Source organism: Trachurus trachurus (assembly GCF_905171665.1).
Source record: "Trachurus trachurus genome assembly, chromosome: 7".
In the NCBI taxonomy this organism is placed as follows: Eukaryota; Metazoa; Chordata; class Actinopteri; order Carangiformes; family Carangidae; genus Trachurus; species Trachurus trachurus.
The window spans coordinates 19,332,099-19,357,128 of NC_139901.1; the positions used below are offsets into that span (position 1 = coordinate 19,332,099).

General features: G+C 41.8%; 2 protein-coding genes across 5 annotated transcripts; one reads left to right on the top strand and one right to left on the bottom strand.

Moving 5' to 3' along the window:
• Positions 1-847: 847 nt before the first annotated feature.
• LOC310989206 (myosin light polypeptide 6) lies at positions 848-9,743 on the bottom strand (the record flags this gene model as incomplete). Of its 4 annotated transcripts, none has more annotated exons than XM_083976189.1 (6): positions 848-1,098; positions 2,607-2,684; positions 2,966-3,139; positions 3,262-3,405; positions 5,226-5,253; positions 9,567-9,743. In XM_083976189.1, 6 exons carry the CDS (start codon positions 9,741-9,743, stop codon positions 1,070-1,072), a joined length of 630 nt encoding a protein of 209 aa, XP_083832315.1. In that variant the 3' UTR covers positions 848-1,069. The 4 variants fall into 4 exon arrangements, with proteins under 4 accessions (XP_083832315.1, XP_083832314.1, XP_083832317.1 ...); XM_083976188.1 differs by lacking the exon at positions 5,226-5,253 and adding an exon at positions 5,479-5,506; XM_083976191.1 differs by lacking the exons at positions 5,226-5,253; positions 9,567-9,743 and adding exons at positions 5,479-5,506; positions 5,957-6,092.
• Positions 9,744-18,057: 8,314 nt separating this feature from the next.
• On the top strand, positions 18,058-19,116 carry neurod4 (neuronal differentiation 4; the record flags this gene model as incomplete). The annotated part of the gene is made up of 1 exon (XM_083975173.1): positions 18,058-19,116. One exon carries the CDS (start codon positions 18,058-18,060, stop codon positions 19,114-19,116), a length of 1,059 nt encoding a protein of 352 aa, XP_083831299.1.
• Positions 19,117-25,030: the final 5,914 nt, after the last annotated feature.

Here is a 25,030-nt window from a genome sequence, read left to right on the forward strand (position 1 = left end):
AAAGGATTTGGTGAATCTGTTGTTCCTGAGCTGATAAAGTGGGATGTAGCCGTGCCATGCCTGGGCCCAGCCCCCGGCTCTCTCTCCTGGCAGATTCCAGTTGAAAGTTAATTGGACGGGGAGAGGTCTGAGACAGGCTGCGCTGAGGCCCATTAGCGATTCCCCTGTCGAATGCAGAGCCATGAGGATCACAGACTCACAAATAGGAGGATTAAAATAATCAATAGCTTTGACTTCCATCGACCACACACATATACACGCGCACACACTGAGTAATTAGCAGACAACCTATTCAGTACTGGACTATGACACCCTTCTCAACCTTAGTCTGCACACATAAGCTCCACACTCATAGCTAATGCGCCTAACGAAAGGATATAGTTGTGGCTGCTTGAGGAAAATTAAGAAAAAGGTCAGGAAGTCATCAAATAGCCCTCTACATAACCTCCTGTTTTGTTGTCAAATTATGTCCAGACAGTAATTATAAAAGTTATAAAACTTAAGTCTTTGTTTTTGGCTTAAATTCTCATTATCAAAGTCCCTAAAGACTTGCAACTTACAGGAGAAACTAGATAATTATGAGAACAAAAATAATGTAAAGTGACTACAGCAGCTGAGCTGACTCAGTTTGCTTTAAATTTTTCATTTGGCTCATGAAAGCACAAACAGCTAGAGACCCCTCACTATTTTGACAAATGGCCATTTTAACACAAGCATATTCTAAAAACAACATTGCCCTCTTGTGTCCAATCGAAAAACTGCACACATCAATGCACAGCAAAAATAAAGACAGGACAGTCTTGCGTTATGCTATTGAATCAAATAAATCCACTCAAAAGAATCAAGATGGGTTTTCAGGAAAAACATTTATTTCAATGTAGCAACATAATTGGCAGACTTGCCCAGTATCAATTGTGGTCTTAAGTAGGGAATGTAAAGGCACTTCTTAAATTAAATGTGGAAAACTAATCCATGGGAATGACTTGGAGGGGGGATGTCGAAGCTAACTGCAAAGAAGGTACACATGACAGGGTAAAAAAAAGGAAAAACAGGGGGATACTCTTCGTCTTCACCCGCTCATCACCATCCTGACCAGTTCTGTAAACATGAGAAAGAGACAAATATGAGTTTCGTCGTCTAAATCCTATCAGAGACCTACTCCAACTGCAGCATGTTGAGCCAGGGCTCCCTTCCTCATCAAAGTCTGGTGAGACTGGGTGGGAGATGCTGCATTTGAAGGCAGGTCCCCATGTTCTGCTGACCCAGAGGAAAGAAGGGTTGAACTGGGAACTAAGAGAAAGAGGTGAGGTAATCATCTCTATCTCCAATTCAGCCAGAAAATTAGGCCATGTCTATGATCCAAGAAGAGCTGGTTAGAGAAGCCATCTCCGCTGTATGCTTTCCTCTACATGAGAAGCATAGAAAAGGGGAGAAGATCAAGGTAGCTACAGTCCAGTCAGAATGGCCAGCTACAAATTCAGCTTCCATCAGTACAGAGGAGAAAACAATCAGCACAAGAGCAACTCCTTGCAATTCTCTGGTTAGTAGAAAAAAGGGACTGGTCCACTCTCCCAAAGCTGGTGGCTATATTTGAAAAACATATCTGCAGTGTAACAAACTGATACATCCAATTCAGCGTCTAAGAAAAGAACAGCACCTCTAAAACCCAAAAGAGGGAAAGGCCCATTTTAATAACACCGGTGACATGCAAATGAGATTAGAAGTGCAGTCTCATGTCCACCACACCAATCAGCTCAAATAGCTTGTGGCCACCAGGCTTTCCCTGAATGAGACCAGTCTCTTCCCTGTGTGTCCACCGTATCCCCTTCTAAACTGAGGGGAGTCTCAGACACATGCAGAGGGGCATGCTGCAGCCAGGGGCCAAGACAAAGGGCTGCAGGAGAGAGAGAGACAGAACAGCAGGAGGCTACACATGGGTCAAAGCCTCAGGACTAACGAGAGGGACCACCAGGCTTTCCAGACAGGCAACTACAGGTCAAAATCTACTTTGCAACAGGATGTTACTCCTGTTTGCCGATATTAAGTGGGAAATCTACAGTTGATTAGTGTTAGGGTGGCCTGAAGGGGGTGGATTATTTAACAAGTTTTTTTTTATAAAGCAGGAAAGCCTGGAGGTGCCATCTCATGGTATACCCAATGCCCGTACCGGCCCTCAGCCTGACATGATGTGGCGGACAAATGCTGTGGAGGAAGAACAGTTAACACACTGTCAGCATCTGACATTTAGAGGAGGCAATTAGCCATAAGTGTTAAGAACATGTATTAGACATTAGCTGCTAACACGAACAGACACCCACCTTATCATGAGACTAAATCAAACGTCATGACAACCTCCTCTAATCTACTGAAAACTGAGTATTTGTATTTAGACAAACTAGTGCCTCTCTTACACAATATTTGCAGGTCAACAAAGCACACAGCGCAACACGTAACCGAGATTTTGTTTTTACATTTAAAAAAAAAAGCTTGCAAATGTAAAGCAAAGGCGGCTTCACACACCATCAGCGTAATTAGGAGGTAGTATACCGGATATAATTACGCTGATGGTGTGTGATGATGTTACCGTTACCTTCTTTAGTTCTCACCTTCGTAATTAATGCAACCGTTTGCATCTTCATGTCCCGCCAAGAGTGTCTCCACTTCCTCCTCTGTCATTTTCTCCCCTGAAAATGGAGAAAGAGAAATTATTCCTTGGACATTAGCAACTGAAAAACACTTATGTGATATCAAACTTGTGAGAAAAATACTACAGAAAATGAAAATTAGTAGAATAGTATTACAATAATAAATGTACACACTAGATGGTTTTTAATGTAAATGCATGACCCATTTACATTGAAACAGGTGTGCACTGAGCTTTCCATTCGGAGGACTTCACTATTTTCCCTGACATAAATATCGCCTTCGATCTATTTATGGGTATGTAAATAAAAATGGAACTTGCCTAGCGTGGTGAGGACGTGACGTAGCTCTGCTCCCATTACTGTGCCATTGCCCTCCTTGTCAAAGACACGCAGTCCCTCCACAAAATCCTCCATGGAGCCCTGATCTTTATTCTTAGCGATGGCCTGGAACATGGGCAGGAACTGCTCGAAGTCTAGCATCTTGCTGTTCATCTCTGCAAGAAGACAAGAATAATTGAGACAATTCTAAGTCTATGAACTTCCAGGCTGCTTTATACCACAATAACATTTCAATGATTTACAACAACTCCAAGCTAGTTTTTTCTTTTACCCTCACCCTCGGCCTTGGGGTTGCCCAGGACCTTGAGCACCTCAGCGTTGACAGGGTTCTGTCCCAGGGCTCGCATGACATCCCCGCACTGGCTGAAGCTAATCTTCCCATCTCCTGTCTTGTCAAACAGCAGGAATGCCTCCTTAAACTCTGCAGGATACAGAGACGCACAGCTAATTAGAGTAGGGAAATGAATATGCAAACATGAGATAAGCAAACGTGTACAGGGGGAATGATAGCGATACCAAGTAAAAATGGAGGAAGGTGAAAAGCCAGACAACCAGAAGAAAATGAAAACAAGCAGACTAGAGAAAGCACAGACTGTGAAAAGTGATTAAGCTCATTAGTGACCTGTTTTTTTAATAGTTAAGACTAACTTTTAAAAAGTAGAAGGGCAAGGGCATAGCACTGTACTAACATCTCTGTGTAGGTTTCCTGTGCTGCTATGTCTCTATTAAGGTTACATGACACGGTTATGCTTTGCTGAAAAGGTAATGCATATATTAACCAATATCTCATCAATGCATCAACTCCATTTCCATCTTTACAGCAGAGTGTGGTGTGATCACCAAAAACACTCTGTTCACTGACATTGCAAACATCCATCTAACTTCCTCAATTCAGCAACACTCATATTAGTAATCTGGTCAGGCAGATGTTTTTCACTACAAAAAAAAAAAAAAAGGTGACAGACAGTTCAACACTACATGCTCTGTGATCTTTTCTGTAAGAGTAACATGCAAACACTTCCAAACAAATTTAATAGGCTACATTACAAGGAAAGATGTTGTTGTGACTAAATGTGTTTATATGGACTAAATTAAAAGCACGACAATGAAAGAGATATGGCTATGGTATGTCAGGAAAAGGGCTTCACTGAAGTGAGCCATAACTGGACATGATACGAAAAACACAGTTAATTCTTGTATTTTAAACTCTTACTCTTCCAGTATTCAAAGTTCTTATTGATGGGAGCAAACAAAAGACTGAGGTGTCAGTAATTCATTTATCTACTATCTACCAACTTCAGCACAAGCCTACATGGCAGAAAGGTCCTACAGCACCAGGCTTAAACATTTTCTTTTTAAAGCTTTAAATCCGTTTCAGTTTCACTACACAACATTTTACAGCACTGCAGAAAAGTCAATGAGGCTGATGTACCTGAGCATTGGCGCTATCAAGGCTTTATCAGTTGAAAGGACAATGAAGTTCTGTTGTTGATTGATACGCGAAGCTGATTAATTTAGCTTTGATCCGACAACAGGCATTATAGTTAAGCTCAACAACCAAAAAAGAGAAGCTTGGCTGAGATCTAACAATCAGGGAGACATGGCTTTACATAACAATATCCTGTTGGCTGGCTGCGTCTAATGTTTTGGGGCAGGCCTTTGCCAAAAAAAAAAAGCTTAGGCACTGTTGTGAAGTTTTTCCTGTTCTGAGGAATGCGCCTCTTCCCTTCTGGCATGTGAGGACTTTTCCCAGCACCATATTTGGTATTAGAGGAGTGGAGGAAAGTAGGAGGAGAGTGAGAGTATAGCCTATTATGTCAATGGTGATTAAACAAACCAGCCCCAGGACAAAAACTATCCACCACTGTATACAGCACCAAAAAAGGGCACACTTGTGGAGATGAGCTGGTTGAAAGATAGCAGGCAAAGTTTAAGACAAACCGACAACCAGCCAGGACTACAATCTATCTAAACAAGACTTATGGCAACAGATAATGAGGTTTGGCCAAAAAAGTACTTTTAAAGGCATGACTGATCACAAACATAACACTGCAACACATGGTCAAAAGCTGCTAACGTTATATGCAAAATTTTGACGTACCAAAACAACAGTGCAAAATAGCTCTCAATCACATTTAAACCAAAGTTGTTTTACCCAAACCCAACATGCAGATCACACCCTAAACACTCCCGAGATCAGCAACAGTTTTAGTACTAGGAGGTCCCTTCTCACCGACTTACCATGAATCTGTTCCAGGTTAAATTCAATCTGGAAAAGGACAAGCAGTTGCAAGTGGAAAGTGATGAAACAGTACGGAAATAAAGAAGGAAAGCCTCGCCTAACCACAAACTGCACTGACAGGCGTGTATTGAGCAGGATGATAGTGGAGAGAGATACAGGGCAAAGTATCATCTGAACCAAGCAAGAATGAGCTCATGCAAAAAAACAAGCGAGATTTGAAATGAAATGACAAGACAAAAATTCAAAACTCACCCATGATTTGGTCTTCTGAGAAGTCAGACTGTTCAAAGAGAAATTAGGCTAACATGAAAATTGTTCCCTTTGAATGCTGCAGAGCAGAGCTAGCTCGGGTTACCTTCAAATGCTACTAGACACATTTTTTCCCCCAGGTAACGTTAGTTAGACTTCCCCGACCCAGATGTCCCCCAAACCATAGCACATACAGTGATGATTAATGTACACTTAAGCGACATCAATACGCTCGTCGTGCGATTATTAAGGTCAGCCTGGTAGTCTAACGTTACCGTTCAAGCTAACGTTAGCTTCCCTAAAGTTGCACTTCCGCTAACGACCAAGCGAGCCTGTTGTTCACATATTTCACACTCAACCCAACGGCTCTGCAGAAGAGCTGAACCGTGTCCTCCTAACGACACCCGAAGCCCATTACACACATAAAAACGACAAAAAGGAAGAAAGATAGTTAACGTCTGAGGGTAACAAAAAAACCCACCATGGCTGTGATGGTTGAGGTGTGTCCGCTGCGTCGTCAGCTCGAAGAATGTGACGGCTCTGCTTCACAGCAGCAGGGGAAGGAAGGGTGAGGAAACCTGAAGCCTTAATAGGCCTTTTTATTCTTTAGTTTCTCCCACCTGACGTAAGCGAAGTTCATCCCCACTACCGTGCCTCTGATTGGCTAGTACTCGGCTAAGGTTTGGGCATGACGTGTGATGATTGGTCAATGTATCACGGTAAGCCAATCAGAGGCCGGTTGAGGGGCGGGTCTATGCCCAACTTGGGTGAGGAAAAACTACTGTAACGCCCTTTTCATAGGCCGTCGTCTTCTTCTTGTCTGTTCCTGTGTCATGAGGGTAACAAACAGCGTAAAGATGGACTGCTGCCTGCCACCCACTATCTATGATGGAGTGGGCACTAGAGTATTAGTTTTAAACATTAAAACAATAAAAACATTGCAATGATTCTTGTTGACTCAGCCCTTCCCCTCCAAGCCGGGTTTCCCTATTTCAAAGAACTTAGCCCAATTCAAAGTTGGTTTTACTATAATGCATGCCTTCCTACTGCATAAAAGTGCTATGAGTCACTCCTTTTTCTTTTAGGTCTTCTGTCTATCTTTCTGTGTTATCTATCAAAAATATTTCAAATCTGATTGTTTCTCATTATCCATATCTCACTTAGGCTACTGCAAAGTAGGCTATAATGACATAGGCTACATCTGGAGGTCATCCATCCACTATAATACATGCTATCATTATGACTGTGTTTGTGATCCATTTGTCCATAGCCACTGAGTAGATGTTTGATTTAATGAATGATGCATAGCCTACTTCCAAAATATTTAGGTTACCTGTATTATTTTTTTTTTACCCCAGTCTATCAAATAACACTGAGGGAAACAGTCAAGGTGGTGTTAGGCTGCTATCATGTCTTAGTTTCTAACTGCTTTGTAGAAACCTTTTTACTGCTTCTTTCTTCAAACAAATTAGAAGTAGGCTATAGGCTGCCTTAGTTGTTGCATGTGGAACTTCAGAATGGCCTTCATAATGTTTCCAGTAGTTCATCAGTAGCCTAACTGATATAGTGTTGTAGGATATGCAGGTGGAATTTCACTGACCTCCACCTGCAGAGTGGACCAAGGAGCTGCATCACTCTTTAAGCTTGAGCTTACATCACCTCCAACTTCTTGAATGGCATTTTTACTGGATGTACTGAACCAGAGGCAGTACATCCAGTCTAACACTTTTTACTCTTGGAGTCTATCTCATTAACATGTTCATTGCAAATGAATTATTATAGTTCCATAGCCTATTGCCCAACCGTATATCCTATCAGTCCAAATTGAGGCAGAGGGAATGATATTTAGCGGCTCAGGCTACCTTAATATGAAGGCATTTAAAAACTTCTCCTTGGATTCAAAAATGTGTAGGTCTATTGCTTATCATGGCTTTTTGTATGTTTGAACCTTGTGCAGAATGATGTGAAAAATATAACAATGGATAGCAATATAGTTATTCGCAAACGTCTGTATGCATGACCAAGAATTTGTAAACATGGAGCCTGCTTGTGAATGTCAATAACGTGCATTCATATTTTTTAAATATACTGAAATCTGTTAAAAATAAAATGCACACAAATCTGTCAATGTGCACACAATTATATACATGGGACTAAAGTTTAAACTGCAATTATGTGTCATTTAAAAATCTGAATATGTATAGCCTGAGATCCAAGGTCATCTATGGATCGTTTTTTTTTTTTTAATTGACAGAATAGATGTAATTTTATGAATTTCTACATTCTGTTATCAAACTTTTTGTCGAAACCCATGTCAGACATAAGTTATGTCAGCAGAGTGTCTTATATATTCTAAAATGTATGAGATACATATTTAATCAGCTTATCAGCAAGTCAAAAAGCCTGATTTAGACATGTTTAAGGTCTTTGTGGTGTGGATTTGACTTTGGCAATTTTGACCCCACTTGAAGAAATTAATCCGTGATTGCAGCCAGTGAATGACTTATCTCTGCTTTGCATTAAGTGTCTGGCCATGCAGGAATGATGGATTACTTTAGGCCAGTGAGATCATGGACTGATGTCACATCTCTTCACAGCCTGGCTATAGTGCTGTCTTTGCCCAGCAGGAGCTCTGTCCTGCTGTCATGTCTGCCGTCCCACTGTGAGCAGTAAGCGGGTGTCTTAATGTGGCCCACATATCCTCGCAGGCGAAATGGGACAGTCTTGCACCATAAAGTCATGCAGTATGTATACAGTGTAACACTGAAAGTATGAGGATGGCAGCAAAGCTTCAGCACAAATAAAGCTAACAAAGCACAAAAATACAAAGACTAATGTGGGCATCAGTAGTTTGAGATGTAGAGTTTATAGTTTGAATAAAAAATATTTATCAATATAGATATTGCATGTCTGACAGCCTGAACACTACAATGGTCTGGACTTATTTATGTAACCTCCTTGGTTTTCTAGAGTCCTATATAGTTAATATTTCTATTTAATATACTGTATACAGTATATCAATTTTTTCATCGTTTATCAGGGTTATTCCTATCGCTGTTTGTCAAATACAGGCAGGGTGATGTGCAACTGAAAACTAAAAGTATAAATCTTCACAGACTCTGCATCTACACAGTTGTGATGACATACTGTGCAAAAATGGACAATGCAGAGTTTTGAAACCCCAGAATTTGCTGCTTGCCAAAATGACACAGTTTCTCATGCCTGATTACCTGATGCCTGATTTGTTGTATTTATTATCACAGCAAGGATCTGTCACTTGAGATATTCAATACAATGATGGTAGCCTAATAGGCTGAATTACATTTGCTGCTTCGACTTCACTGTCAGGGTGTTGTGCATGTCACTTCATTATGACACTGTTATGGCTTATTGGAAGAGTAACTATGAGTAATAGAAGATATGGTCATTACTGTGCTTTCCTCTTCAATGACAAGTCAAGAATATCTGCTGTTTAAAATGTCTATAACCAATACATGTGTTCTTATAGTGGTCAGGTTCTTTGTGTAAGCCATCTAACAAGCTCTCATCTGGACAAAGGTATAGATTTTTTCTGACAGAGGGAAAAACACAGGATAAACTAATATTGTGAAAAATTACTCTCAGTAAGCTACAGCAGAGAGCCTGGACCCTCAGACTACTTCACACAAATGTAATGCCATCATTTCTAATGTTCACAAGTGTGTCATCATCATCAAAAAAGATCTAGGTGGACACCCACTTAGATTTTTCTTTCTTGTAATAGTTATGCGATTGTAGCCCACAGTAGGAAAGTTACTAATTTGATTAAATTGCCTGCTTGATGGAAGAAATAGCACAAATTGTAGCAAGAAACAACCTCTCCCTCCCCCTAAGGAGGTCACTGAATGACTGACAGCCTTGTCCCCATTTCTTCACACAGTTGAGTCCGTCCAAAGCTATAATCATGTTTTAGTAACACTGTTATTTGATCAGGCCACTATTGTGCATCTCATTTATTTAAAAAAAAAAAGAAAAGAAAAAGAAAAAGCTCTAATTTATGAATGCTCCACATTAGCTTTGACACAAAATGATCCTACAGTAAGCCCACTCACCTCTAAAGTACTTGGGTCAAATGGTGAGTCAGACGGACGGAGCATCCTTGGCTTCTGCTCTGGAGCCGCTTTTAGTGCCGCAGGAGCCGCAGGCAGGCAGGGGAAAGGTGGACCCAGTCTGGGTTGGGCCACTTCTGAAGGAGACTTCTTAATGGAGGGTTCCCTTTTATGAGCCATTCCTAATGCTCCTGACAACTAAACTTAGACTCAAATCTCTGCACCCGCTGCCGGTGTGTCTGCTGAGAGGAGATACCGAGCTATGAAGTAGAGTGTGTCAGTTGTGTGTATCCTGTGGAGACGCAAGGATGGGGGTTTGAGGTGGGGGCAGGTTGATGATGCTGATGGTGCTCAGGGACTGGCAGGTGGATGAGGCAGAGGTGGATGTATGGAATAGCATGTGAGGGAATTGGTGAAGTAAAGCGGAGGAGGAGTGGAGATAAAAGCTTGATTGTAGAATGAAGAGGGGGATATAAATAGACAGAATCAGGCTCAGCTGTATGACTCCGAGCACATGCTTTTATATTTGGGTCAGAAATTTGTGTGTGTGTAGGAGTGAGGCAGCAACAAGAAGAGTTTATCTGTGTCAAGCCTACCACACAGATGATAGCCTAACTGACATTGATCAACACATATTGTGTTGTATTGTGTGTGTAATAATCCATCATTCAGGTTTCTCTATTTGAATGGAAAAAATGTGCTTTTTATTGTGCAACCCACTCACCTCCTACTGTATGATGCTTGATACCCAAAAACAGAGGAGCAGAGAGCACAAAGGTGTGAAACAGTTGACCATGATGTGAGCCATTTAGACTCTGTGAAGGTTGAAGTTTGAATGTCAATGATTCATACACAATAATGTTGCCTGAAGAGCAGACAAGAGCTATGAGTGACCTGCAGTATTGTTTGTTCATATGGCTGCTGTGTAAAGTAACATTTTTTTTTTACTGTTATTTAGCTAATTTGCTTATTGTTTTGCTTACTGTTTTTTTTTTTTTTTTTTTTTTTTTTTTACGTTTAGAGTGATCTTTAGTTAAGAATTACAACTATCATGAATAATGAAGCTTCCAGTTGCATTATTTATATAGCCTTCTACTTAATTATAATGATTTTCACATTTTGTGTTCAAGACTTGTTCAATCTTATTCATTTGTTTCTTGCATTTCTATATTTTGTGTTATAGCCTTTTCTATTGGGTTCATAAAAACATGGTAAAGCATAATTCCAAGAAGGCAGAGAGTAGTCCTGATGGCTATCACTAGATGTCAGTATTGCACAACAAGAAGCCCCATAAAGACTTGGGAGCACTCAGTGAGACTTGTATTTGTCTGGGAAGACGTTTCGCCTCTTATCCAAGGGGCTTCATCAGTTCGTACCAACAAGTCTCACTAGTCCACACTAGTTGGACTCAGTGAGAATAACTGAATAGCAGGTCTGGCACATCACAAAAAGCATCTATCTATCTATCTATCTATCTATCTATCTATCTATCTGAATAAAGCTGCAGCAGGTCCATATAATACATCATACAGTATAAATAGTTTTTATTTTAATTTTTTTTTTAAAGAAAGGAAAATACAAAGATACAAAATGAATGTATAAAGTGACATAGTGTGGCAAATTTTGGGTTTAGATTGATTTTGACGTCACTGGTCAGATCAGACCATAGATTTACATCTTCTGGCGTCACTCTACCAGCCCCTCCAATAATCAATGCTCTCCACTCGTCAGCGCATTTTGGACACAACCCGTCGCGCGCTCAATGGGCCTTGAAATCACCGTTTATGTGGCTGGAGAGTAAAAACAATAGCGACATAGGACCCTCGCTGCGAGACCAACGGCACTTCTGACGCTTTAATAGCAGATCGAAGATGCAAAATTAGAGGAAAAAAGACCCGTCAACAAAGTTGTTTTTGTTATCAAAATAACAAGAAAAAGTAGCTAATTAGTAGCTTTAGATTTTTTTTAAAAGTATTTTTTTCTTTTCATTTGTTTTCTTTATTTTATGTATTTGTAACAGTTGATAGATTGTGTCAACTCACAGCCTATTCACCAGCCAGCTGATTGCTGATGAGTCTGCCGAGCAGACAGCTCAGTGTCAAACAGTTTAAGAAGATTAACAGTGCCTCACGTTTTCCTCATCATTTGCAACAATAATCCACCACAAGAGGCTAATATTAACAACAGGCATATCCTATGTGTCTGCTTTCACATAGATAATCTAGAGTAGGCTATGCCATAATTAGGAAATTGAAATATTATCCTATTATAACAGCCAGGTGTCTGTATAGTTCTTACCATGTCTGAAATCAAAATTATTAGCCACTTAATTGGAAAAAATTCCATCATCATTTCCCCAATCTTTAATTTTGTGTGCAGTGTTGTGAAAGCAAATTCAATTACACCAACTTAAAGGAAATGTTTCAACAGATCCTCGGAGGTGCCCCAACTGACTAATGAAATTATGGCAGTTCTCCCACCTAATGTCATTCAAATCCAGCCGCACCACCACACCTCCCCCTCACACACCAAATCTCCAAACCACCTGATTTATTTTTAATGATATTACACCCCTCAGTCGGCTGTGTCATGGTAATAATCGGGCTGCTCCAGCTGCCTCTAGATCACATTAGCCAGGCTTAATATTGACAGTGCCGGGCCCACTAAACAATGAGGCTATGGGGATAGGGAGCTTAGAGGCTGCCTAGCCAATGGGCATACTGCAGGAGGTAGAGGAGATGCAGGCCAGGATGCTCCAGTTCCCATTTGCCCTGGAGGACTGGTACCATCATTAGGCAGCTTTTCCTATGGTCCTGTGGAGCTTTAAACCCATCAATACCAGATCCAAACCCCACCTAGGACCCAGACATCAAAACCACAAGTGACCATGAAACTAGTGGCTACTTGATTCCTGGCCATTCTTCCAATGGATGGACAGTCCTGTCTACACCTCAGCAGCTTTACCTTGTGAAGGTTCCTGATGTGACAAGGTTCAAGAAGGACTGCTCTCCAGGGCTCACCTTGTTGTAGCAAAAAAAAATCTGTCTTCAATTCCTGTCAAAAGAAAAAAAGAAAACAAGTGTCCAATTACAAAAGCATACAGGAAACGCCCCCCTGAATAATTCTTAATTTAGAAATTGACCTATATTTTCTTATTATGGATCACATTCACAAAAATGCAATCTAAGAAAAAACACTCTGCAGTTAAACTTGATTAGAAAAGTGCCTTTATACGTTAGGTAATTTATGTTGCAGGCTTGTCAAGTTGCTGCATTTGCATAATGGTCACACGAGGAGTCAGACGAGGCCACTTGTGGGACACTTGCACCTGATCACACAGATATGGCTGTTTGCCAATCACACCTACAGTTGATACTTCCAATTAAAAATCACCTGTATTTGCCTTTGTATTTGTCAGGTTGTTCCAAAGCAGTAAGATGTCCCTGTACTCTGAGGTTTTATCTTGTGTCCCAAATTGTTGTTTGGATCGGAGGGGATTTTGTATGGGGGCCCACAGATTACCGTCGTTGATTAGTGGTTGGGTGTAATCCTTTCAGCCCCTCTCTCTCCAAAACACCCCTGGGATATGCCCGTCTCCCTGTGGACCGGCAGCATGGCAGATGGATCCTCCTCCCCCTTTTTTGCCCCCTCTAACAGCTCACCCAAAAACACTGTTGATGTCCTGGGACGGAGGTTGTAAAGTATCCTGAATATGAAACCACAGGCACCTTTGTTTAATGGCTCTCTCCCCACTTAGTGAGAATTGCCCTCAGGCCTGATTCCCATTCTGTAGCTACATTTCTGCCCGATTGGAATGTGTTCCAAATCCATTAGCCCAAAGGAAGAGAAATAAGCTGCAAACAATCTGCTCATATCGCCTGGATGAAATGCTGCTGTAGATCTTATCAAATTTACTTTATGATCGAGGAAGTTGTCTGCATTATATTTCGTTATATTGATATGATCGATATTGTCTAAAAAAAAAAAAGTGCTAGATGTCAAACATGAGATTATATTTTTACACAATAAAGATAGCTGTCCACTAATTTGTGGAGCATTAATTCATCTTTGAGTCTACAGCTATCATTCATGTGCACAGATACGAGTACAGTGAGTGGGCTGCAGTTGGCACAGTGTGAAAACATGCAGTTGTAAACCTGCGTGGTGCAGGTGGTTCCATTGATTTTGACTTGGGGAAAAACACTCACACTCATCTTTTCTCAGATTTCATAAAGCGGTTTTAACTGGGGTTAAAAGTCCATTATTCACAACTCTCTCTCTGTCTTCGTGTGTGTGAGTGTGTGTCAGACCACTGATGCTCCCCAGTGTGCAGCAGAGTCAGTAGGCCTCTCATTCTCTCCCTCAGGAAAGTCGGCTGCGTAACCATATTCAGCTTCAGTGAGCAGCAAATAGAGAGAACTGAGCCATGGGACTTCTTAACACACACACACGCACACACACACGTGCGCGCACACACACACACACACACACACACACACACACACACACACACACACACACACACACACACACACACACACACACACACACACACACACAATTACTGTATTGCAGTCAGATAAAGTGCATGTCCACAAGAAATAGTTATTGAAACTTCTCTTCATCTCAAAATCACGACATAAAACTTTTATACAAGTAAAACTGGTTGACAATCAAACTTTTTTTATTTTATTTTATCTTTGTTTGACAACAACACAATTTCACCTCTGTAACCTCACCACCCTGTGCCACATCACCCCCACCTCTGTGCATGCCAAACCTTCACACAAATCCACGCTCTCCATCTTTTATGATCACTACAAGGGGCTCAGCTTTCAGGAGTAGACCAGGGAGCATGTGTGTAGAGCTTTAATTCCTATTGTATTCGTGCAGTCTTGGTGTGTGTGAGTGTGTCTGTGTTTTAGCGAAAGAGGGAGAGGGAGATAGAGATGAAGAAAAAGACAGGAACAAGGACCCATCTGTCAGCACAGCGCACAAATCCCTCCCATTCCACTCTGAGTCCCAGGGGACAAGAGCGAGAGACAACTCACTTGTGGCAGTGTTTTTTGTAATGAAGGGGGTTACCCCCATTACTAGAGACAACAGCACTTAAATAGCTAATGTAAGACTGGTACTTTTTGGACAAATCAGCTCATAAGATGAACATACTTTTATTCTTAGCCATTCTGCACTACAGGCACTAAAATCAAATGTATACTCTGAAACTCTTCCTCTAAATCTGTGCACGTTCACTTCAAATTTCTTAAGAAGTAATATCAGTGGGTGGATAATATGCTTTGTGCAAAAAGTAATATGGTCAACATTAAAATCATGCAAACTCATCAAAAGTTGGTTCGGATCAGATGTGCTCACCATGACCTCTTCCAGAAGGTTGGCTATCTATGTTACAGCTTAAATGGGAGTAGGGCAATTCCCTTTCCGTTTGTCACTCAGTCATTTGGGAAACCAATGGGGATTGTGGGAGACTGCGTGGCTCCAATTCCCTATGTAGGCTGCAGGTGTGGTGGAGGCCATGCACACACTCATGGGACAGAGGAGTATAGTGTGTGTGTTTGAGGGCGTAGGGGTGCATGTACCTGGGGAGCTTTGGGCACGTCACATTAGTCTAGAGTTGTTGCTCTACACATGTAATGTCTGGTTCACATAGAGCAAAACACACACACACACACACACACACACACACACACACACACACACACAGGGCTCCTCCTCTCTGTCCCCCTGCCTTTATGGCCAGTGCACTGTGCACTGACCAGTAGCGATTAGGGCCGTTAGCGCAGTGGATAAACGCTGTTTCAGCACGAGACATCATCTTGGGAGAGCGAGTGACGCGTGAGCATCCAAGCAACAGATGCCCCCACCCCCTCCCCCCCAACGCTTCCTATATCCAGCCATCTGTTAGGGTCTGTTCAATAAATCGTTGAATAAGTGGCTGTTTTATGCGATGTTGCCGATTCGCCACGTGACCACTTCTTATTTCTTCAGATACGTTACCCTCAGAAACACGGAGAGCTCGGTGCGGTTGGCAAACTTCTCCGTCTCGGGCACAGCTGTGCGCAATCGCGCGCACAATGGGATCAATGCGGGGGCACGTGCGACTCGCGAGACTCCGGCTGTCAATGGCCAGTGATGACAATAGACCCCCACTGCGCTGCGGCTCGCCACGCACGAGGACTGGCGGCCGTTTATTATGCCGTGGCATTTGTAGTCAAAATTGAGAAAATGCTCAATATTGAGATGCGATTAGTGCATAAACAATGGAGGCCATATAGGCTTTAAAGGCTTGGATAGGTTCTACTGAGTTGAAAAGTCAACTAGTCCGTGTCAGGGAACTGACTAACCTATAGGCCTAACTGAAATTCAGGATAATAAAACAAGACACAAATACACAGTAACATATCATTTACAGTATACAATAAATATAGTCACGTCTGTGTCTGCGGATATAACATTTACACTTTACACACACGCGCTTTTTAAAATGTAGGCTACCTGTGTTCATCGTCGCACCAGTCATTCAAATAATCAGATAGTCCCCGGAGCCATAAGAAAACAATTGAATGGCGGCAGAACAACGCACACCTGCTCTCTGCACACCAAGCTGTCAAAATCACTTAAATACGCACACTCGGAAGAGCGTCTCTTTAAGCAGCGAAGACCAGGCCTACTCTGTGTTTAATTAAGTGGAAAATTTCTAATCCAACCGACTAATGAAGAGATGGACAATCGATTAAGATAGTTAACACACGACATCAAACTGGATTTCTTGTTTTACTTGTCTGTCCTACATTAAGAAGTGTTGGAGCCTCCGTACACACCAGATTTAGACGGAACCAGAGATTTGGTGAACCAAATCTGTGATGCTTCAGATGGGAAATTAAGTGAATTATGATGAATCATGTTTATTTTTTATTTTTTTTATTCTTTTTAGTTTACAAAATAGGGATATTGGGCACTCCGCTTTCAGGCATTCACATAGTTTTATATAGGCCTTAATAGAGCAGAAGCACTGGAAATTATTGTAAGAGGCGGTACATGGCAATGAAAACTTGTGAAAACTGTACTGAAGCTGGAACATCTTACATGTTCTGATCTCAACATAATTTGACAAAACCATCTAAACTGTTGTTTTCCTGTGCGCGCATTTTCTGCGCTCACTCATCCATCACCGTGCCGGACCTCCTAATATGCATACTGGTGCGCGCCCCCTCTCTTGCACATCACTCAGGCTATTTGGGTAAAACTTATGGCCACGAGACCGCCACGCGCGTTTGGATGAATTGGTGGTGGGTGGGGCGCCAGGGGGAGGGGCTTACCAGGCTAAAGCCCAAAAACTCAGCCGGGTCTTGCCATTTGGAGATGAAAGTTCCTTGCGCACTCATGGCTATCTGAGGGAGGAGAAGAGTTAAGGACACTGTCAGATTCGCGAAGAGAGAAACGCAGCATCTCTGGATTTATCACTCAGCTGCTGGTCTTTTTGAAAAAGGGTTTTCTGTTGAGCAAGTGCTGAATCCAAACAGGTGAGTTTACTTGCGCACTGTGTGTTCATTTTTAGGTATGCGTTTAAAATAAAGAAATATTGGCTGTCTAAAATAGATATTATTTTATTAATTATCCAAAAATGGGAATATGTAATGTTATGTAATAAATAACCTGAGCTGATTTATATTTGCTTTCGTTTTTACTCTAATAAAAGTCTTAGATTTGCAGTGTTCTTATGCATAATCACTTGTGCTCCTTAAGTTCTGAATTCAAACTGCTGTTGTCGGCTAAAGTGTCCCACTTTACGCATTAGTGCACAATAATTAATTAGGACAGTTTTTCAAAACAACAGAAAATCACCAGTCTTAAATCTCAGGTTCCCTTAAAAACAATATATTAACAATATATTATCTCTGTAGGCTATGTATGTATTTGTTATTGCAAAATGTAAAACAAAAAACAATACAAACAAAAAATGATGTTATAACATTATGTGGCTGGCTCATCCACGTGTTTGTTGATTTGTACATTGCTTATTTAATCTTTGAGCTTTATATTCTGAGTAAATCCCGTCGTGTCCCAGATTGACAGCGTCTCTGAAAGGACAGCATAACAGCAGGGGGGGGGGGGGGCATTCAGAAACCTTCCTATAAAAACAGCCATCTTCTTCTTTATATGCGAATAACACAGTATAATACAGTTTAAATAGCCAGCTGCAGGGTTTGTTGTTGGACAGAGGTATCAGCTCTTGAGTGAGAGCAATGACCTGCCCACATTGCAGTGCTGAAATGTCAGCCCTCATTCTGTATTTCATGCTCATAAGTTTCCAGTCATTACAGACACCTCATCCAGTTCCTGTCCTCAATTAATTATAATACAACATATTATCTTTGAGCACTGACATCACACATTTACAGATATAAAAAAAAAAATAGTACAGCAATAGGCTATTGAGTGATTGGACATTTTTGTGCTGTTTCTACAGATCAAAATGATGACCAAACCATTTGGGAAGAGTGGGGACGTGAGCGAGCTGGTGAGTTCCCTCGGCTGGCTGGAGGAGGACGGTAGCTCTCAGGATGGAGAGGAAAGCCCAGAGATGAGGGGGCGCCATGGCCTGATGCACCCCTTCACAGAAATTGGCAGTGAAGATATGGAGGAGGAAGAGGAAGAGGAAGATGAAGAGGAGCTTGGACCAAATGGAGAAAATGCTCCCAAAAGGAGAGGGCCTAAGAAGAAGAAGATGACCAAAGCTAGACAGGAGAGGTTTCGGGTCAGGCGGGTCAAAGCCAATGCCAGGGAACGTTCTCGTATGCACGGGTTGAACGATGCCCTGGATAATCTGCGCAGAGTTATGCCCTGCTATTCCAAGACACAGAAACTGTCAAAAATTGAGACTCTGCGGCTGGCCCGCAACTACATCTGGGCCCTGTCGGAGGTGCTTGACAGTGGCCAGTCCCCAGAGAGCCATGGCTTTGTGGAAATGCTGTGCAAAGGTTTGTCTCAACCCACCAGTAACCTCGTGGCTGGATGCCTGCAGCTGGGACCGAGTCCGATGATGCTCAACAAGCTGGAGGACAAGTGTGGAGGCCCGGGAGTGGGTGGTGTGGGGGGTCAGGCTGGCCATCCCCTCAGCTACCCATCCCCAGGCCTTCCCAGCCCCCCCTATGGCTCCCTGGAGGCATCCCACCTCCTCCACATGAAGGGATTCAAGGGGCCTGTGTATGACAACCCCTCCCCTAACGAATGCAGCACTGGCACCCCACCGTACGATGGGCCCCTCACCCCTCCCCTGAGCATCAGTGGCAACTTTGCCCTGAAGCAGGAGCCTTCTCCCCACGAGTCAGAGAGGAACTACACGCCCCACCCTGGCCACCATGCCCACTACCTCTCGTCACACCATTACCCCACTTCCGTAGCAGGTGGTCTACCAGGTGGGCCTCAGGGCCACCCACTCTTTCAGGCTTCACGTTATGAGCTGCCCCTGGATGTGGCCTTTGACTCCTTCACTCCCTCTCACTTGATCACCTCTCAGATGAGTAGCATCTGAAATGTGACCGCGAGGAACCGCCAGGACCTGTGACTGACTGCTATCAAACAAGCCAGGGGAGGGGCACTGCTCCTCAATAAACTGCTGTAAAAACAATGGCCAAGGTAATGACTGTACAGAAAACATGGTTTGCATTTATGTTGTCTAGTTCTCTGGGAGAGAGAGAGAGAGAGAGAGAGAGAGAGAGAGAGAGAGAGAGAGAGAGAGAGAGAGACTTGTCACCTCAACTCAATCTACCTGATACAAACACGCACCCATAACTTTTAATATTTTATTTATTCTTTTTTTTTGTTATAATTATATGTTGGTATTTGCATTCTAATTATTTCTGAATAAATTGCCCCCTCAGTTGTTACAGAGTGGAACTAAGAACTAATTTACCAAATCAGGCCCTGATGCACACAGATGTTTCAAATGTCGGGTTTGAACAAAAACATAAAAATTTTCTTAGTTCTCCATGAAAATAAAAAAAATCTAATTGTCTTCCAGCCTAAATTGTGCACTGAGGCATACAGCCAATGTCCCCCACACCATATGAAAATCAATGCATTTATTTATATCTGTATTTAATATTTATTTTGATAAGGTCCTGTCCTTTTTATATTTTTCTCAGCACAGTTTTTGTTTCACTGTCTTCTTGGTTTGTCATCACTGGCAGCTGTACTGTATTTAAATTATTTATTTGAGGTCTTTCAGGTACTTGTTCACATTTGGTCACATTTTTGTCATGATGTACTCTTGTAAATATTTTTCTGTTTCGCACTTAATTGAATAAATATTCTTATATTATATGCTATTTCCATAACAATGTTTTCCTTGTGTTTTCTTCTGTTAAACTGTTAACCGATACTTGAACTTCAGATTAATTATGCCTCACAATATAACTGAGTTCACTGAAATGAAGCACCTGCACTTATTTAATGTGGATATCATTTTAAGATTAAATATACAGTGAGGTTTTTAAAATGATTAAAAAAAATAAATAATTCCAATTGACTTTGCATTTGTACTTGTCGTGAGGTTAACAAGAGGCACAGATGAAAGTATTCCTGCTTCTACATGTGCAATCAGTCATTTTGATCATTTTCTCTAATTTCACAATAAAATTCAAATTTCCATAATTGAAATAGGTTAATCAATGAAAACTCAAACATCACAATCCCTCACTTCTCACACACTTAATTTCAGCTGTTTTACTATTCACTTGTATCATAGCAGTGACGATATTCAGCTTTCAAACAATAGATCCAGGAATATGAAGTAGTTTTTTGGTACGAGGGTACATCATCGTCAAAAAAGATGAAAATGCAATCCCTGACAAAATAAGACAAATCTTTAATTTGTGTCTCTCTTTCATTTCACAATAGGAAACACAGACACACTGACATCAAACAGAACCACAATGTATAAAACTGAAGTTGCCAAAATAAAGGAGCACGTATAGCAACGTATATATCTGTTGCAGGACGTGTGAGTTGTGTGTATGAGCGAGTCATTCAGAGCCTTTGCTCCGGGGTTTCTATCAGGTCAGGCAGGAGGCTGTTGTGGGCCATGGGAAAACAGCTCTGGGGAACAGGTGAATGTGTCACAGAGGCTTTTAGACTGAGTCCCTATCATTTGCTTTCTCTCCCACATGCCCCATTTTCCCATCTAGCTCATGCCAAAACACTGTAGGGCAAGAACACATTTTCTAAGAATTCATTCACATTAACTCAATGAGACAAAAGCACCACATTTCTACTGAGAGACACAGCATATGAATATGGATATGGTTAATATATCAACGGACCAGATGCCTTTTAAAAGTATGATTTCTAAAATGCAACTGAAAAATACATGCCAAAGAATTTTGGATCTAAATTTTCATCTCAGATGCAATAAAATGTACATTACTATGATACCTTTTTTTTTTTTTTTTTTAGATCAGGTCCAACTAGCGAGGCTCCTAACACATTTATATCACTCAACTGATGACAAAAGTCTCAGATTTGACTTTAATGACTGTGTTGAAGCACATGATGGCTCTTGACATAAACAAAGAATAGGGTGGCAGAGTGCAAAGATGGAGTGGTGAGAGCAAGCGCCGGTGCATCACTACGGTCGTTTAGGCAACTGTGAAGAGGGGAAGATGCCTGGGAGGCTGCTGTCCGAGAGGACTTTACCCCCCCTCCTTCAGCTACCTCTCCAAAGGTTTGCCTTTTCCAGTTCTGGCAACAGTGGGGAAGAGGCTGGAGGAGAAAAAGGGAGCGATTGTTATACTGGGCGCCACTGGTCCATTGTGAGCGCAGCCTGTTCTTTCTCTTGACCTGTGACCTGTATTGTTGTGGGGTTTCTCGTTCGGGGAGGGCAGGCAGCTGGGGGAACTGCGGGGGGGCTGACGGACAGCTGGGCCAATTTGCGGAGCAAGAGAGAGAAGAGAGTGAGAGCATGAGAGAGAGGGATGAGAGAGAGGGAAAGGGAAATCAGCGACGTGCTGGAGGGAAAAGAAGAAGAGGAAAAAGAAGGGAAGGGCAGGAGAGGTGACTGAGGTCCTTGCTCCTCATTCACAAGTTTGTCCTCTTTGCTCTTGTGTGTCAGCCTTGGCATAAGAGTGACACATAGCTTTACACACAGGCAGACATTTGGCCTGTGAGAAAGTACTGGCAGAGTTAGCTGGCGCACACCCTCTTTGTGTCTTTGCTGTTTTGTTACGGCAAAAACGGCGGGGGGCAGGGTATGTGGATTATCCTTCTGAGTACAAATACATGAGTGGGTGGATATAGAAATAATCCACGTAAATTAACTTTGGATACAAGATTACAAAACACAGAGATGCAGGACACAGTCTCAGGAGATTGGGGAATGGTAATGAAGAGATAGTTTGTTGGTAGTTACAAGGAATAGTTAGAGAGATAAAGGACACAAGCTTTTCTTCTCTTATGGGTTTTTAGGATTTAATATTTTGAAGTAGATTTATATTTTATCAAAGCATGTGAGAAACTTTGCGATGCTGAACATTAATAGTAAAAACACTTCAAAATGAACTACAAAAATCTTGACCTTAAAGTATTTTCTAGCAAACACAGATGTGAGTGTATCAAGTGGTTCTTATCTAAGATAAGGGTCTGTGTAATGGAGGGGAACACATGCTCTGTAATGCCATCTTGGCCGAGGCAGCAGCCAGCAGAGCACGACCTGTAGCTCAGTCCCCTGAGAGAGTGAGGTCATGTCAGATATCAGCCCACAGAGAATTAATGTAGCTGCACTCCAAGTGCTGTTTTCTAAACTTCTGTGCTCTTTGTTTTTATTTTATCTTTATATACATTCTAATAAATACATCAAAAATGAGCTACAACTATGAGGTGAATTCACTTAAGTGGAGGCTGGCATCACAGAAAACTGAAAACAAGAGACTAAATCTGACCAAAAAAATATATTTTAAATACCATAAAGCTAACTCTCTCTTTCACCCTCTGGCTCCCTTGTGCTTATATTTTAGTTTCTGTGTGCAGCCCACTTAATCCACTGGCCAAACAAGAGTGGCTCCCACTAAAATGAAAAGGTCCTGATCCATAGGAGCGAGATGGAGGGATAAAGCATTGTGATTAAGATTGTATTAATGGGGCCATAGGAGGCTGGAAGGCTTTAATCAGTGTCTGTGTGCCGGTAATCCCTCTGCCTTTAAGCTGGGGTGAACACAGTGATCCTCCTCTTGCGCCACAGTGCGCATGCACACACATGCACACAGACACACACGCACACACACTGACGCCTCTGTGTGGGGAGCATGGGGACATGAGCGCCCAGGTTGAGAGGTGGAGCACCCCGAGACAGAGACGCCCCAGACTTAGAGCAGCAGCTGGTAGAAGAAAGACCAAGATTGATGGAGAATGAAACGTGGGCAAGGCCGATGAAAACAATGAAAAATGGCAAAGTTGGCATCATGAGAAGATGTAGGGACAGGAGGAGGGCAGAGAAGTACAAAGATGAGGATTCAGTCGGTCACGGTCAATATGGTGAAACCAATTAAATAGAAGTAAATAAAACGTTATGTTTTATCAATGCTTCGTCTGTTTACTGCAATATCACATCAGAATCAACTCTGCAGTGCAATGAGGAAAGAGAACAGTTAATTCCAATTCAATGTGACAAATATTCAATCATTCTCTCTCTCAACATATTTTCATAAAACACCACTGCAAACCCTGTGAAGATTTGGTAATTTAAAATAAAGTGCATTCAAATAATCATGTCAGTATTATGAGAGAAAAAAATGGAATAGAATAAAAATTATACAAAATAACAGCTAGATCTACTGTGGTATGAGAAAAGGGAAAAAATAGTAGGGGAGTAGAGGGGCAGCTCACAGTCATTACCTATGGGAGTGGGTGTAAAAAGTGACATTGTGTGTGAGGATAAGGGGCTGGCCTTCTCCTCCCAGAGTTCTCTGAGAGTATTAGGCTGCAGGAGTTAAAGAGCTTCTAATGGGATCTGGATGCTGTCATGTTTACTCTGGCCCCCCTTCTGCACGCCCACTGCATTGTGGAAGTTGCTGGGCTTTGGGACACCACTATAGGCTGAGTGTAGGGACAGATGGAGGTCCCTTTGGAAGAGGGCACACACACAAAAAAAGAAAAACAGCAAAGGTAGGAGGGCCGTGGTCTCTGAGAGAGCAAGCAGCCAGCATGCCCCACTGCCAAAGACATGGGAGAATATTAGAGGTGGAGGAGGGACAAGAAAGACTGAAAGGGGATTTTAGTTTCTTACTAATTAAAATGCAAGGAAGAGTCTCACTTTGCTCCCGTAATCTGTAAATTCAGCATGATTCACATTCACGTGACTTTGGTGCAGGACCTCTGTGCAGTCTCCATCATCTGATCTGTGCACATGTCAGACCTTGTAATATTTTATTCTGCGTTGGTTGGTAATTTTAGCCAGCACATCTAAAGAATTACAGTGTGAGGGATGTGAGATGTTTAAAGCCTATAAGTGAAGTGACAATATGCATTTCATTTAGCCTTTGTTTATTAGGGGTTAAAACAGGTCAGGCGAAAGGGTAAATACTGATGTCATTCAGGGCAGTGCACGGAGGCATCAGGGGAGAGGGTTCAGTGATAGATGCTGCTGAGGAGAGTGGAGGAGCATTGGAGGAGGGTAAGAGGGAGGTACCAAGCACAGGAGCAACAGATGGGGCCTGATGGAAAGCTCAGGTTGTAAACTTTCTGTTAGTAACATCTGTCCGTTTGTCCATCTGTTACATTCACTGTTTACAGTTTGTTTAGCAGAAACTCATTAATTAGAAAACTGCAGCAGGGGCCACTAGTGCATACCAGTTTGTATATTAATTATACCAGAAAAGAAAGAAGAAAAAAAACATGCGAAAAGGTGAAAAATAGACTCCTATTATCTTAATGACTCATTTAATACATTTTGATGGGGTCATACTTAGCCTATATAATTGCAAAAGACACCAGGATGGTGGGGGAAAAACATGAAGGGAAGCCCCCCACCTCAGTTGTTGAGCCAATCAAATCAACAGCTTTGCACCGTTCCCACAGAAATGTGCGTTTATCACATCTGTGCCACACAGAGACAGAAGTCACGCCATTCTCTTTGTTCATTTTCTGGAGCACACATATGTAAGTGGATTGGCATGATATGTGGGTATAAGCCCTGATTAAAGATACATTAGCAATTACTGTAAACATGCCCCATATGAACTGTGAATGTGTGCAAATACCACAACACAATGTATAAAATATTAAAAAAAAAAAAAATCTGGTTCATGTATTTGATGTTCTTCTAATCACTACATATAGATCTATTAAATGAATACTCTGAACCGTTCCAGTGAAATGGGGAATATTTCACTGTAGCATTGATTTAAGAGTATAGTAAAAGAGAAGCCCTGAAAAATTGAAGCACAGCAGTTTCA